Source organism: Lepeophtheirus salmonis, chromosome Z, assembly GCF_016086655.4.
Source record: "Lepeophtheirus salmonis chromosome Z, UVic_Lsal_1.4, whole genome shotgun sequence".
NCBI classification, from domain to species: domain Eukaryota; kingdom Metazoa; phylum Arthropoda; class Copepoda; order Siphonostomatoida; family Caligidae; genus Lepeophtheirus; species Lepeophtheirus salmonis.
In genome coordinates, this window is record NC_092584.1 from 12,079,768 (window position 1) to 12,097,463 (window position 17,696).

Genomic DNA, 17,696 nt, shown 5'->3' on the forward strand with positions numbered 1-17,696 from the left:
ATATCACACTCAATCTCATCAAAGTTAATGAGTACATTCTTAGTATCAAAAGTAATGACATGCCCATGAAATTAAAATATTTCAACTATAATAATCCGAAATTATACCTGATTTATACTCAAAGCTAATGTTTTTTGATTAGTTCACATAATTTTCAGGGGATCTCAACTGTGTACCAAGAAATAAAATTTGCTTAATATTGGGGTTAATATATCAACCAAGTTCTACTACGTGAAGAAAAAAAAAAGATGTTCACTAACAGAGGGTACTACAACCGAAAAGACTTGAATTACGTATTACTCTGGGTATTAAAATAATAATGGTAACAGTTTTGAAAAACCAATCTCCTGTACAAACTGCCAAATCTACTTCTAAAAACATGTTGTAATGAACTCTGTACAGTGATGCATACAATATTACTATCAGGCAAGTAAAAATGAAATCAACTGAAAATGAATGTAATGTTTTAGACAAATAGAAGAATGGTTAAGAAGTGAGCAGCATAGCTGCCTTAATTTTTATTAGATCAGCTGCCAGGAGCTGTTACAGGAGCATAAACATAAATCCCACTCCGTTTATAGCAAAGCCATATAGCCTGGAAATACTTCGATGCCGATCCTCAATAATACTTCAAGTCCAACAAAGGGTTCCACCTAATAAATCCTCATTTTTACTCTCTTTCTTTCAAGAGTACACGCAATAGTTTACTACTTTATACTTGAATTATTTCTCTTCAAGAAATAAATAATAATGATAAAAGCTTTGGGAAATAACGAAAAATCTTCAGGAAAAAATATTGCACGTGTTTGCAGCATCATATTTTACACAGCTCTATTTAACAGTATCAATCATATTGAGTCCACTATGAATCTAAGAATCATGTTGCATTCTAAAACCTATAACTAGGGGGGGGGGGAAATGTTAATTCAAATGATATTTTAGCCAACTTATCAGAGGCATTATACGTTACTGATGGTTTGATAAAATTAAGTATCTTGTGGAATACAATTTGTTTTTCTTGAAACTGAAAAAAAAGGGATTATATTTTTATATATCACATGAGAAAAGGAACTTTAATGCAACTTTTGAAATTCAACAACATGATTTAAAAGTTGAAACTTCCTAATCCCTTTATAATAGAGGATGTTGTCAAAAAAAAAAAAATCAAATATCGATAGAGGTCGAAAACGCCATTTGAAGACTGAAACTTTAGAAACATAAACTTTTCATTAAAATAGAGGAGAAGATCTAATTGACAAGTCCCCCAAAAAGTTGGACACCCTAATACACACGCCAAAATATAAATTTAGAAGAGGTTGACCTTTTTTTGTTACCTTTGACCTTTTATATGATCTGAGAACTGTACTTTATAAACTTATAATGTTATATAACTATTGATTTAAGCATAAACAGGCTTAAATGATCACAACATACCAAATTTTTTCTTATTACTTTGGAATTAGATAAAAAAATGCAAAAAAATGGGTACAAAAGTATGTAATTATTGGGGGTTAGGGCTATTTTTCCCCTGAAAATTAAAAATTATTTTGTTTAAATTACTTAAAACATGCGTTTGCAGCCAAAAAGTTGGCTGAAATTGAATTTGATTTTAACACCCACTCATTACTATAGAGCAATATGTACATTTAATCAATGGAAGTTTTGGAATACACGATTTGATCAGTTTTTCAATTTTTGGCTCAGAAACTTTATGGATACAATCATAAACATAGTGTGTAAATGGGTCAATAAACAGAAAAAGATAAAGCCAATTTTTTATTTATATACTGTCAGTATTATGAAAATATTGCATCAATCGAAAAAGTGCAAAAATCACTCGTTTTTCGAAAAAAAAAAAAATAATCTAACTTTAAAAATATTTATAGACGGAAAATAATACATTTTTTATACATAGTTAAAGTCAAAAGTTAGTCCCGTCCAGTCTAAGATCATTTCCAATGGCTGTTCATTAAATAAATTAATTAATAAATTACTATATGACAAATTGGTATTTTAGATTGATCCACTAATGCTATATTCTCTAATAGTTAAACTGTGTTCTTTCTCAGCTCAACTGAACTTCAGGTTTGTATGCACTTCAACTTGGAGTTTGAAATGGTGTATTTCATAGTACAAAAGTGCATTAACAACGATTTGATTGATAAATGATTTTTATACTTACAATAATTATGAAATTTGTTAAACGTATCTAAATTTAAGATTATAACGTCGAAAAGTTAAATAAATTGTTTATATATTATACATAATAAATAAATCAACAGGAGAAAACTACGTTGATTGTTATTTTTTTCTAAATTGAACATATTTTTTGTGTCATAAATATCTATTGCGTCTTGAATATTGATATAACACCTACGAATATGAGTCAAAAGAAATAAAACATTATCCAAATCAAATAGAAATAGAGGTAATGTCTTAAACAACGATAAAAGGCATCCCAGTTTAGGAAAACACAGTTGTATGCAGTAGCAAAAAATCAGATAAATATCATAATCTTTCCAAGTTAGCTTCAAGATATCTCGCAACTACACGTACATTTGTATCAAGTGACATATTTTTTTTCGATAGCTGGCGATAATGTAACAGCTAATCGGTCTTGGTTAATACAGGAAAATGTAGACAAGGTTAAATTTTTGCACTAAAAAAATTATAAATTTATGAATTATAATATTTTATAACCTGTGTATATTTTATCTCAACCTTTGTTTTATAGAGAAGTTTAGTGTATTCAGTAATAATTTATTTGTAAAGGAAATAAATTTAAAATATCGAAAAAACTTGAAAAACTACATTAATTCTAATTTAAAAAATAATTTACTAGTACACCGTACCAAACTGCGTACCGTCTCAGCCTAACGAGCTATATTTTTAAAGTATCACTGTTGTTTGATGCATAATAATTTCGAGCAATGATGGGTACTCACGTAAATAACTAATATATTTATGTCAATAAACAGTTTTATTTATTACTCACTGTGCAATGCTTAGTTTTTTTCAAATATAAGAAACTAGTACTTCTGATAGAACCTTTCCCAAGGTTTGCCGTGGCTTACCTTTAGTTTTTAATTCTCAATAAACATAAACTCCATTGAGGATAATTCATTTCTCTTTAAAAACCTTATAATTATAATTTAATTCATAGTAAAATTTACAAATATATTTATAAATATAAGTATAATATTTTACCGTTACGCTATTATAAATATTGCATTTTATCCTTTTTACAATAGAAAAAAAAAAAACTCTATCCTATTAATATAACAAACGGCTGATATAAGGAAATGGTCTTCAAATCTATAGAACCAAAAGTCTTACTTATATTTTCTCTTCTTAAGAATGCAAGAATAATGATAATGCCTTGTTGAAAATCAAAAATACTGGTCCTACAGGTAACTATTCACAATTTCACACTCAAGTAAAGGCATAAGATTAAAAGTTCTATATATTAGCAAAAAAACGTACTAGACTCAAGTTTATAGTATGTAAACTTTTTGCAAAGTTAAATTAAAAATATGTACTTCAATACGTTTATATTTGACTGCACAATATTCAATTATTTTTCGTTATCCAATTCCGAAATATTTTCCATTCAAACCTGATTAAATTTCTTATTAAAGACAGAACTTTGTTCTCAAAAAATTTCCCACATTCATCGTTTTCTAAAAAATATGAATGTTCCGATAAAAATTAACATAATTTTTAATTTAAGAAAAAAAAAGAAATATTTAAAAGATAAATAAATTAAATAGAGATATTAAAAAAAAAAAACCAAAAATTAATATAAAGTATGAATAAATCCAATGTGGCTAATAAATAAACAAAAGTTAATGAAAAGACAAACAAATATAACGTTACTCTAATCCAAAATTATTGTCAAATTTATAAATGATCAGAAAATTTGTTTTTCTAGAGATACATTTAATTTAAACGTCATTTTATTTTAAAATTATCATATACTAAATAAGTTTTAGTATTTCTTAATAAATAAACAATAATAAGTTTTTTGTGTGAATTTAATTATATATATTTCAAGAAGGTATTAAAAGTAGGAATTAAATATAAGCCTTAACGACCGTAGTTAGAAAGGGGAGCAACAGATTCGCTTTGTCCAGAAGCACCAAAGGATTGCTGGAATCCCCCAGCAGCGGGAGAACCACTTAATCCACCAGTGGTAGCAGATCCTACAGCAGCATCTTCTTGAGCAGCAAAAGCGATTTGAGCAGCAACGGCTTCAGCAATTTCGGGGAATGGGATTGGGACTTCCTTGGGGAGATGAGCGGCAGAAGGTTGGAATCCATTCTCATCAGCGACCCAGTCAACGACGTAGGTCTGACCATCTTCACCAACGTATTGGTAAGATCCAGTCATTGTAACGACAGAGTCTTCACCGAGTACAACAGTGGATCCAACAGCTTCTTGTTTGATTCCGTTTTCGGCTTCGAATGCATTATCGAAGTCGCTGTTGTCTCCAAGGGTTCCAGGAGCATTGTTAGTTTCACTCAAGATGGCGACAACGGGGGCAGCAGGTCCAGATGCAGCTCCTCCAGCAGCAGCAGATCCACCGAAAGAAGATGATACTTGCTCAACAGATGAAGCGGCTCCAAATTGTCCTGCTCCGTATGAGCTGAGTGGTTCAGAGGTACGACCAGTTCTTCTGAAGAATACTCCAGCATCAATGCTGATGGCGGAGCAGAGTACCAAAGCAACAACCTATGAACACAATATTAAAATCATATCAAATTAAAAAAAAACATATTATTTATTAAAAATAATTAGATCTTACAAAACTCTTCATCTTTTGAATTGGATCTTCAAATGTGAACTGATGTCAAACATTGACGTTCTCAGTATTTATATACTATTGTAAATTTTTTTCAACACTCTGACTCAAATGAGAATCCAGTTTTAATCTCTTTATTTGCAAAACCAGTTACCTAAAAGTTTTTTTATTTTATTTTAAATATCATAATTGTTATTATTTTAAAATCCTTATATATTCATCAGTTGTTATTTTTTTGTCTTATCTTGTTTTAATTAAGTTTAATTTTTTCAATAAATGCTTTTACTTAATCCAAATTGTAAATGTCAATGAAACTTATTTTAATTTCGCAGTTTTTTTAAATTATTTAAATATTTACGTCGGCATAATATTTTTACTGCGGTTAGAAATTATTTTAGTTTTTTGATATGGATTAATAATAAACATGAATAGTTGAATAATCAATTACGATCATAATTTGTCTTAGCTATTTTTAAGTGTTTTGAACTACATTAATTGTTGAGCTTAGTTAATTAAAAATACCATTACCTTGCAAAATTAGGGTATAATTAAAGTATTTATATTATACTAAAAGAAGTTTGAACTTTTAAGGATACCATTATTAAATAATCAACAATATAAAACTTCAATCGGGTGTACACCGGCAATTTTAGTATGATGCAACTTTCTGTTAGCGTCATATTTACAAATTTAACAACAAGGTTTTATTGTCCCACTCTACAAAAGGTAGTAATGGTCCTGATCATATGTTGTTTTTGTTTTTAAATTTTGCCTTGCTGTATCAGTAGTCAAGGTTACAAGTTGGTTCAAATGCTCGACATGAATGTTAGTCCAAAGGAGGCCTCGTAGAGGGTACTTTAAAAAATATCTTGATATCCCACCTTTCGACAGTATTATGTTATTATCGGAAACATATCATATAAAATAGCCAGTTAATACATTTCTTAGGCAGCTATAAATTATATTTTGAAAACTTTTTGACATACAGGGTGAGCAAGCTATATATGCCACCACTTTGGTGCAGTCTCTTGGGCAAACTAGGGGATTTATGTGGCTGATTTTTTTTTGTTAGATACCTGCTTCATACTTGTACAAGTTGGTATAATGGAATTAGTTGTCCCAAATATTTGGAAAAGGCACGGAGCGCTCTTTGGAATCCACGCTGGGAGTTACAATAAAACAATTGTTCTAACTCTGGGACTCAGTGAGACGTTTGTCGCAAGGTTAGTAATGCATTTAAGGCCTCTAAAGATAATTTAGAGAAATATCAATGCAGACTGAGGTATAAAATGCTCCAATTGAATACAATTTTGACGACTTCCACTCGCCGTACTTATGCCTCAAACTCACCGAATTTGAATCCGATGAATTTTATGTGGGGGACACGACGGAAAAACAAACCAACAGAACCCCATGCAACACTAAAGACAAACTTATCAGTTGGATCAAGAAGGAATTCCAGGATTTGCCAAAGGACCATGCAGCAAAGCCCTGCCCGCGCTTTAGCATTGTATTAGGACTGTAATAGAGGCTCGAGGTGATTTAGCAATTCATATTAAGATTCCCATAGACAATTCTTCTCATTGTTTGATACTAATTCCCATTGAATGAGCCATCATTGATTAAACACATCTTCGATAGATTCTAATTCATACAGATTTAACTACTTCAGTGGTTCCCACAAGGCAATTCTCCTTTAACTAGGCTTTTGATAGAGCACTTTCTTTGTCCCAATAACGTTTTAGGATTTCATAAATACCTTTACGCTTATAAGTCCATCTACGATCCAAAAAATTTTAGAAAGCTTATTTTCTGCTGGATATAAGAAAACTTGCAATCATGATTGGTAAAGTGTTTGTAAGGGTATAATCTCTTTATACAATTTCAGCAGGATATACTTTGCATCCCTGGATGCAAAGGTAACTAAATTTGAGTGCCAATTGAAAATTTGCTTTAAAATTTAGAGAAATGTGCACGTTTATTGTCACATTGGTGTACATTATCATTGGACACAATTGTACTAAGTAATATAATCGGAGAACTATTAACTATTAAAACTATTAAATGATGAAGAAACATGCCATAAAATACCCTATTTAATTTCCCATAATATACAATGGGCCAGTGACTGTGCAGATGAACTGCTGTCCCCCAAGACATCCAGTAAGCCGTAGTGTATTATGCAATATTACAAGGTTTTCTTGATGCTCGACTGAATGATATATTTAACAAAAGGCCCAAAGGTCACCTACAAAATTCATGGGTCATATTGTATTTTGTGATTTTTTGAAGGGTTCCTTGATGATCAGGCAAGCCGTGGCAGATAAATTTCACCTGCCTCGGGACCCAGAAGTTTACCTGTACAACTTGTGGATCGGAGTGTATTATAATATATTAGAAGGGGTCTTAGATGCATAGAAACGCGGTGGCGGTGGATTTTAAAGTGCCTTGGAGCCTATCACTTCACCTGTACAACCTGAGGGCTAGGGGGGTATTTTGGTTAGTAGAAAGGGTCCAGAATAGTTAGGAAAGTGGATGAAGTGGTTTTTTTCTTTTTATGCAATAGTTTGATAATATTGTCTTCCAAAATCTACTTATTGCCAATATAAGCATTGCCGCTCAAAAGAGCAAAAATATAGTCTTATTTTCGCCTTATTCTTCGTCATCAAGACAAACAAAATGATTTCCTTTTTCTCAACTAAATTAAGAGGTACAAATTTATTAAAAAGGGTAACTAATGGACACTCGACATAAGCATGCAGAATATTGTTAAGAGAATACACATAATCCTTAGCAGAGATCGTCAAAAATAAAAAATCATTCAGCCAAAATCTGGAATTGAGCTATAAATTTTTTTGCTTCGACAACTCAAAAAAAAAAAAAAAAAAAAATCTCTAAAGTGTTAGGCCAAGACTCCTCCATTTCCTATTTTCTTGTGAACTTTTGAGATATCTAATAAGATACATCAGCACATGAAGGAAAAAACCTCATCATTAAATGAAGATTTTTACATTAAATTATTCAAAATTGTAAAAAAAGATACTGAAGAACTTTTTTTTAGCAATATTTTTAGTAGTTCTGTCTTAATAAAATTATATAAGCCCTTTTTCTCTATGAATTTTGAAGCATTCAATGAACCATTGCCCATCTTTTTTTCAGTTTTAGCTGCACACGCTCATTGCTTTGTTGTTATTTCTTACCTTCAATGGTCATGTAGTTCAATTATATTAAGGACACACTCAAAATAATCCCTTCAAAGACAAAAATACAGACAAAATCAGCTTTATAAAGATAAAGATAATACAGCAAAAGTTTAGTTTATAATTTTCAATACTGTAAGTCCGCTTATAACAGGACACAAATGAGAAAATTTTAATACTATCTAAAATGTTTTCGAGTTGATATTCAATGTTTTAAATGTATATTATAATAATATAAATGACACCATTTGTAGCTATTCTGCGCTTTAGGGCCCTTATTCCATTTTTAAGACCCTTATTTTATTATAACCGACAACTTCTTATTGATTAAATAAATTTATCAATTATTAATTATGAAGGTTAATTCCAAAAACAAAAGAACTTAAAAAAAATTTCGGTATATAATTATATATATTTCAAGAAAGTATCAATAATGTAAAATCTAAACCCTATTGGCCGTATTTGGAAAGGAGAGCAACAGATTGGCTTTGTCCAGAAGCACCGAAGGATTGTTGAAATTCACCAGCAGCAGCAGAAGAATCAACGAGTTCCTCATCACTACCTGCGGCAGCAGATTCCCCAGCAGCATCTTCTTGAGCAGCGAAAGCGATTTGAGCGGCAACAGCTTCAGCAATTTCAGGGAATGGGATTGGGACTTCCTTGGGGAGATGAGCGGCAGAGGGTTGGAATCCATTCTCATCAGCGACCCAGTCAACGACGTAGGTTTGACCATCTTCACCAACATATTCATAAGATCCAGTCATGATAACGACAGAGTCTTCATTGAGGACAACAGTTGATCCAACAGCTTCTTGCTTGATTCCGTTTTTGGCTTCAAATGCATTATCGAAGTCGCTGTTGTCTCCAAGGGTTCCAGGAGCATTGTTGGTTTCACTCAAGATAGCGATGACGGGAGCAATAGGTGCAGATTCAACACTTCCAGCATCGGCAGCAGATCCACCGAAAGATGAATCAGATCCAATGAAAGGAGATGAGATTTGGTCAACAGATGAAGAGGCTCCAAATTGTCCTACTACGTATGAGCTGAGTGGTTCAGAGGTACGACCAGTTCTTCTGAAGAATACTCCAGCATCAATGCTGATGGCGGAGCAGAGTACCAAAGCAGAAACAACCTATGAACACAATTATAAAATCATTTCAAATTAAAAAAAATATTATTCGTTAAAAATAATTAGATCTTACAAAACTCTTCATCGCTAAATGTGGATTAATAAATTGAAACTGATGTAGAACCTATGGCTTTGAAATATTTATATACAATTGTGATTTTTAGCAACCCTCAGACAGAAAGGAGGAAGCAATTTTACTCTCCGTTTCTACAAAACCAGTTTTAACCAAAAAAGTGAATATAATGTTTATTGTGCTATTTTTAATTCATAATGATTGATATAAAATAGAATCGTGAAGTCATTATGAGCAAAAGGTTTTTACATAACTCCTTCTTAAATTTACAATGAACTTTGTCATAATGAAACTCAATATTTTATCAAAAATGTGAACGATATGGAAATTTATTCAAACTTATGTTAAATGAAAAAATGTATTTTCACATTTTGTTAAATTTCAATTTTTTTTTTTAACATAAATTTACAATTTGTCATTAGAATAAAAACTCCTATGAAAGTAAATATAAGTATGAGGTTTTAAATTATTGCAGTTTTACAACTAATTTACGATAATCCTTAATAATTACAAAACTAATTATGAAGATCATTAATTGCAACTACATATATACTCATGAATTAAACGTAGAACTTAGTCAATTATAAATGCCATGACATGGCAAATTTATGACTAATAAAAACAGCTGTTTTATTCTTCTTGAAGGATAAAAAGTAACAAAAACAGTAATTTTACACTCATATCTCTGGATTGTATAATGTATCGAGTGGTGCATTCAAATCTTAACACTTTGAATTTAAAAATTCAACAAGATATTATTTTTTAATTAACGATATAATTTTAACAAAATTACTAATATCCGTAGATGTGCGTCTGAGCTCTCTTAATTATTAATACAGCCGTCCATAGCGGCAATGAAGCTTCCAGTTGGTGGTGGAAGACCTAACCCTCACTACAGATGTATTCTTCTATCATTATGTCCCAATTCTTCCAGACAGTGGTTTTGAAGGCCTTTGTGTATTGATGACAGACACTGCAGACCTTTCCCTTTACATGTACTCAAAAAGTATGGGCCAGTGGGCTGACATTAGGGCTGTAGGGGGCCGAAAGTGTCAAAAAAAGACTAATCGATGCCACATATTACTAATTCTTATCAGATGTGAGGATTTAAACTCAAGGCTTGGGACTCGGCCTGATCAAAGATTTGACCTGGACTTGGAAGTTTCTTAATATTTTCACAGAATAAAAAATACCCTTTTGTATATTTTTTATTTTTTGAGGAATTGAACAGGATTCAACGAAAATATTTTAGGAATTAAACCTGTCAGAAATGAGTTGAGACTCGCCATGGAGTTTTCAAGACTTATGCATTACTTTAGGGCCGATCCTTCTTATCTCTAGGTAGCTCGAAAAGAAACTCTTATTATAGCAAAAGTAAACTCTAAAAACAAAATTTACACCTAATGATATCTGAACCCCTTGAATCAAAGTTGCCTTTCTCATAATCTATGATTCCCTTAATTATATCTTAGAGCATTGTGTAAGAAGAAGAATATCTATTCTGTTCGCTATTTACGTCACATTTATATTCGTAACTGCAATCTTAGGATTGAAGAAATTCAATTAATTTTGAAAAGTTGAGTGATGTTTATTATTTACTAACAATTTGCGCCCTACAATTTGCAATGAGTCGCAAAAGGCCTTCTAAAAAGTTGTTGTATGATACCAAATGTACTTATTTGTCTTTTTGTGTTAATATCAATAGAATCTAATTATCAGAATCAGCTCAATTATAGTTAATTTTGTGAAACTTTAGATTCACCATGATCAATCGAGATGGGAGTATTAGGAAAATGGATCGACTTTCAAGTTCAAGCAGGAATTGAAAAGTTACACTGTATCATTTGCAAAGAAATTATGCCAGCCGAATGGATTAAGCCCAACAAAACAAAACACTCAATATTCCAATTTTGAAGGTACGGATGTACCGTATTTTTAAGAACAAAGCTGAATCTGTTAAAAAACAAAAACAAGCTGCATATTGTTGGCAAATACTAACAGCAAAATATGCCAGCTATTGAAACTTCATATTTGGTGGCTCTCAGAATCAAAAAAGCCAAAAACATCACACAATTTGCGAAAGAATAGCTGGCCTCAGTAACCAAAGACATTGCACAAGCTACGGTTGGAGCTGAATATGCAAACAAATTAAAAAGATATCCTAACAACACTGTCAGAAGTTAGCTCCAAAAATGCAGTGAATGGGAATCAACTCAACTAATTTAATTTCTTGGGGTTTCATTTTTTGAGAGCTTGATGAAAATATGAAAGGTCTTGGACTTGTGGGGAGAGACTTGAGAATCACCTTGAACTTTCTCTATGGTGACTTTTTCATACTTATAGCATCACTTCGTATACTATTCTTTGTAAAGCTAAGTAGCTTGGACAACAATGTTGCATTTTATTCTTGGTTAAATTTTAAATCACAGATTATGGTATCAACATTGTTTTAAAAAATTATTTGTTACAGTCGAGGTCGACAAATAGAATAAGTATGTGATGAATTATATTCTGACATTGTGCCTTGTGACAGCTCTTCATCTGTTCAATATCATATTGGAAAAACTTTAAAGGTGGTGAAGTAGGATTTAGAACATCTTTAGATCCCTCTCAAAATGATTATCGAGCTTCTCACAACAACTTAGAGCATGAAAAAAAAAATATATATATAAATTCAAAGAATTATATTTTTGAATAGGCCTAATGTTCTTGTTAAATGAAAAATGAATGTTGTTATCATTTCAAAATATGAAATAGTCAAAAATACATTAAAAGTAAATTTTATATGCAATGTTTATGATGGAAATACATATTAATTTATGATAAATGTGTCAAATCGTTATGAAAAGTCAGTTGTTACAATGATGCTTAGTTCGTGGTCGACAAATAGGACACAGTGAGTACTCAATAATTCCCCTGTTTCTGTGCCTGTGCCTTGTGAAGGCTTTTCATCCTTGCAGACAGTATTTTTGGATTCACGTTCTTAGACGTTTACATAAGCTACTGTGTTGATGATTTTTTGGGAGATATGAAAATCATTTGCTCTGATTTAAACGCTTTGTCGATGTTTATATTAAATTTCCTACTTAAAGAATGTGTATAAATGTGTCTTTTCTCTAAAATTGAGATTTCATCCATCAAGTTGTTCAATCCCAAATAATTACTTAGACTTATGATTTTACCTATTTCGTGATTTGAAAAAACACAAGTTAATTTTGTTTCGTTTTTCCTTCTTTAAAAGATAACGGAAGCTTATCTTCATCATTATGTATCAAAAACGTGCAATTAAGGATATTATTACGCTCTACCGAATTTTACAGGGAATGATAAACCATCTCCCCACCTTGGATAGTTAGGAATAGGCTACTTTTTCCACGAACGAGACTCTCTGATCACGACCCCATCTATCTCCCAAATCCAATCTAAATATTTTTTTGTATGATTTTTATTTTAAATCGGCTAGACTTTGTTATTACATGCCTCAATGCATTAGGGAAGTAAAGCTGCCCCTAAGCAATTTTTAGTTAATCTTTTGAGTGTGACATAAATTCAGAGTGCAACAGGCTAATTTCCTCGATCAATAAGCAAAACCAAAACCATAATATCTTTTTATTAGAAAAGTAAATTAAAAAATGTTACTGGATAAACATTTAGAAATCCATCTTGGGAAGAATTATTCAGTATGGCCGCCTCCAGCCTCTATCTTTTGTGCAGGTTGCCACAATATAATCGGTGGTCATGTTGGCTCAATGTTTCTAGATGCTGGCGTTGAGCTTCTGCACATTTCTTTGTGTCGTCTTCCCATCCTTGCTCTCTAAGACGTTCCTCATACTGAAGTGGAAGGATTGTGATCAGGACTGGGAGAGGGAAAGAAGATCTTGTCCCAGAAGTCAGCAATAGTGCTCTTTGTATAATTTTTGTCTCTTCAAGGCTGTAAGGCTAGGGGACCATCTTGGGTTCACACGTAGTTGTTCTCAGTATAGTTAACCTTCAACCAGGGCAAGATTTTCCATTTTGGTACCTTATAGTAGGCCTCAGCCCAATTTTCTCATTTGGCTTAAAGAAGAAGGGATCCATTTTCTTCGTATCAGAGACCACTACTCCCAAGTACATTTTTTGGGTAGGATGTTTTGTCCAAAATGTGCCCTGGACTTCTTCAGGGGATGATGTTATAAATCTGTCGTTTCTTAGATTACTAAAACCTAGTCAACTGATGACTTTTCAAAGTAATTAAGTACTTTTTTGCATCTCAAAAGCTTTAAACCCTTCATCAATTTATGTAGAATAATATTGTTCAAAAATTTCTCATTTTGGCCAAAGCTTTTTTGATTATTAATAAATTTAGAAAACGTTTTTATTTACATATATAGTTATTTTTTGAGACACTTGTCACTTTTTGATTTTAAACTCAAACCCTTATCTAGTCTACTTGAGCTCCGAAAAACAATATTTGTGTATTGGGATAAAGAATAAACCTTCCTAGAATATAACTCCATAAAATCAGCTTACTAGGCCCTAACGATTTGGGCACCCAAAAAAGAGTATCACTGAACTTAATAAAATTTAAATTTAACTGTTTTTCTTTACAGTTTTACGTAATTTTTAAATTTATTTTGTATTATTGTCATGGGCTATCACGTTGTCGTTACTCCATCAATTCTTAAACGAAAAAATATTTATGGGCTCTCATAGTAATTATCAAATAAATTATTGCTTCAACTTTTTCAGATTTAGATTACACGAACATTTCATTCGCTAATAATTATAATATAAAACCCTGAAAATAATTACAAACAATAAGACTTGAGAAAGTATATAATAAAATATATTTCAAGAAGGTATCAATAATGTCAAATGTAAGCCTTAACAGCTGTAGATGGAAAAAGAAGCACCAACAGATTGTTGGAATCCACCACCAGCGGCAGAACCACCGATTCCACCAGTTGCACCTGATTCTCCTGCAGCATCTTGTTGAGCAGCGAAAGCAATTTGAGCGACAAAGGCTTCAGCGATCAACAGATGAAGCGGCTTCAAATTGTACTGCTCCGTATGAGCTGAGTGATTCGGAGGTACGACCAGTTCTTCTGAAGAATACTCCAGCATCAATGCTGATAGCGAAGCAGAGTACCAAAGCAGAAACAACCTATTGAAACAGTTAAAACGTTATTTAAAATTCATTTGCGTATAATCAATTATATTTTACATAACTCTTTATCTTTTGAGTGGGATCTTCAAATATGAAATGATGAAAAATCCCATTGTTGTAAATGTTTATATAGTATTTAAATTTTTAGCAACACTCAGACAGAAAGAAGGAATCAAGTTTTACTTTCCATTTAAACAAAAGCAGATTACCAAAAAAAAATGTAAAAATGCTATTTTCAATCATATTTTTTATATAAAATAGAATCTTTAAGTCATTATCTGGATATATTTTAAATAATTCATTCTTAAATTGAACTTGCATTTTACAAGAATTGAATTCAATTTTCTATCAAAAATATCGATGAAAAATAAAATTTTTTAAAACTTAAGATTAAATACACATCTAAAAACATACCCCTTGGTAAATTTCAACATTTCTTTTATTATACATTTGTAATTGTTGTTGAATATAACTCCTCTAAAACGCAGTTTGAGGTTAACAATTGATTTATGATAAACGTTAATAAATACTTATTTAATTAAGATCATCATTCATTCGAACTATATTTATGCTCTTAAATAAAAAGTAGATTTTAGTTAATTATAAATACCATTACGTTGCAAATTTATAAGAAATAAAAAGATTTGTATTGCGCTTGTAGAGGATTGAATTTTCAAAAATATTTTTCACAGTCATGTTTAGTTGAAAAAATAAACACATCAGTTTAACAAATAATATATTAATTTAGAAAAAAAGAAACAAATAATACTAATTTTACACTCATTTCTCTAGATTTTACTATGTATACATATACGTACATAAAATTAGACGGGCCATTTATCCATATTACATCAATGATTTGTGTTGTATACACATAAATGACGTGGAGTAACGCTAAAGATTTGTAGCAAAGTTACAAATTGTAGTCCCTCTTGGATTAAAGTAGAATGGATGATTGAAAAACTGAATAATTCCTGTCATAGTAATTATTGGATAGGGAGGGGAGCTTGTGTCTGTTTCCTTCATAACACAGCATATAGAAAATAATTTAATGCAGCGTCATGACATCTTAATTGCTCTTCTAGACAACATTCTTCAAATTCTAAAGGTAATTATGTTAATTGTCCTTCTCTTTTTTCTAAATATCAAAAATGGTTACGATTTATAACCTTATCAATGATCATGAGTAAATAAATTTCCACTTTAAACCCTCTCTGAATAACCCTAAATTCAAAAAACTTAATCTTCCTATAATTCTAGTTGATTTTTAAATATATTTTCTAATTATAATCCTATTTAGTACTTCCTCTAATATATATTGTGTTAGTAGTTGGTGATTTTTTCCCTATTTACGTTTATTTTTCTAATCAATAAGAACTGTACGCAAGTATAGCATTAATTGTTAAACAATAGTCTCCTGAAAGAATTACAAGGATTTACAGTTCCAATCATTCTACGAATCGGCACCACATTAATTTAAGGTATTCACTGTTGCATAGTTTAAAGCTTTAATTGAGCCTAAAGAATATCTTGATTTGCATTGTGAGTCTATATGATATAAAGTTTACCTTATTTTTTAAATTTAAGTCATATTCAAGGCTTGCAAATTTCCCTTTTAGACAAAAAAAATCTTTTGTAAATGTTGAACGGCTATCAAAAATGTTTTGGAATAGATACGGCGCTCTCTCTTTTTTTAAATTATGTATCCCAATCTAACTCCCACAAAAAACTGTAATAGTAAGTGATGAACTTCTTAATTTCTAATTAACCTGAAGGTTGCTGAATTGAGAAATTCATTACATGATCCCGGGGTAAAAGTCAAATTGTAAAAATGTTCAACGGAGTCATTTTATAATAAGTAACTATTTAAAGTTTTATTTAATGATTATGTATTTAAAATGTTATTAAATGAAACTAATATTATTAAATAATTAATTGTTAAACTATGGGGAAATTCCTTGTTTTTAAAACCTTAAAAAAGCATAGGAAAATAGGATATTGGGGGATGAATTATAATGTACCTGTTGAAAATTAATTTTGTAAATTAATATCAATGGATTTACAATACTTTCGTCTGTAATATTGTAATTTATATTATATTCAAATGATACACCTATTGAATGCTGAAGAAACATGCCATGCAAAATCCTATGTAATATTTTATAATACACCATGGACCACCAGGGTTCTGTTCAGGTAAATTATCGAGTCCAAAGTCATGAAGTGAGCCTAAGTGTATTATGGGATATTAAAAGAGGTTCTTAATACTCAGAGAAGTGTGAGCGGGAGTGTAATATATTTAACCCTAAGGGCCAAAAGTCAATTCGTGGACTGAGCTGTATTTTGGGATATTATAAAGGTTCATAGATGCTTAGGCAAGCGGCAGTGAATAAATTTTACCTGCCTTGAGGCGTAGCAACTCATCTGCATAACCTCAGGGGCGAGATGTATAATATTGTATAATGAAGGGTTCTCGATACTTAGAAAAGTGGCCGTGGTGGATTTTAAACTAGGGCCCAGCACTTTACCTGTACAACCTGAAGGGATGGATGTTTTTATTGGGATTATAATGGATCTATAATACATAGGAAAGTGGCTGCAATTGAATTTTTCTTATCATTCAATAGTTAGATTGCACAAAATATTATATAACTACATCAAAATTGCAAAAGATAATATTGGCTTGCAAAATCTATTTATTGGTAAAGAGCTTTGGCGCTCAAAAGAGTAAAATGTATTTGTCTGATTTACAAAGGATTTTTTGCCTTTCCTTTGTCACCTAGACAAAAAAAAAAAAATGGTTGCCTTTTCTCCATCCAGATTAAGATCAACAAATTCAAGTAAAAAGAAAGCAAAAGGACACTCTAGAATGTATGCAAAATATTGTTAAAAAACTTTTTACATTCCTTACAGGGAACTTAGTATAAATTACATTCAGTCAAAATGTAGAATTGTGCGGTAAATTTTCTTAATTCAACAACATTTCTTACTAACTTTTGACATATTTGTTTAACTCATCAGCATATGAAGGTGAAATCCTAAGATGACAATAATTTATACCATCCAACGTACATACATTTTGTTTTAAATATAACGTAATGATTTTTAGGTACACTCACCCATTACTACGTTGTTGTTCCTTCACAGAAAAAAAAAAGGAAACAAAATCGGCTTTATAAATATATAGATAATGCAGCTAATGCTTGGTTTTAAACTTTTCCATAGGGTCATATAGCTTATAATAGGACAAAAAGGTGAATACTAAATACTACTTAAAATTTTTTTGGGTTTATAATCAACGTTTCAACAATATATTAATACAAATCCGTTAGACTCTATTTGTAAT

General features: G+C 31.1%; 2 protein-coding genes across 2 annotated transcripts; both read right to left on the reverse strand.

Moving 5' to 3' along the window:
- Window positions 1-4,016: 4,016 nt before the first annotated feature.
- Window positions 4,017-4,888, reverse strand: LOC121130014 (uncharacterized). The gene is made up of 2 exons (XM_040725699.2): window positions 4,805-4,888; window positions 4,017-4,731 (listed from the first exon to the last, which is right to left on the reverse strand). The coding sequence occupies exons 1-2, from the start codon at window positions 4,814-4,816 to the stop codon at window positions 4,087-4,089; spliced, it is 657 nt and encodes a 218-aa protein (XP_040581633.1). The 5' UTR covers window positions 4,817-4,888; the 3' UTR covers window positions 4,017-4,086.
- A 3,505-nt stretch (window positions 4,889-8,393) lies between these two features.
- On the reverse strand, window positions 8,394-9,268 carry LOC121130009 (uncharacterized). The gene is made up of 2 exons (XM_040725693.2): window positions 9,205-9,268; window positions 8,394-9,134 (listed from the first exon to the last, which is right to left on the reverse strand). Exons 1-2 carry the CDS (start codon window positions 9,214-9,216, stop codon window positions 8,451-8,453), a joined length of 696 nt encoding a protein of 231 aa, XP_040581627.1. The 5' UTR covers window positions 9,217-9,268; the 3' UTR covers window positions 8,394-8,450.
- Between the last annotated feature and the right edge of the window lie 8,428 nt (window positions 9,269-17,696).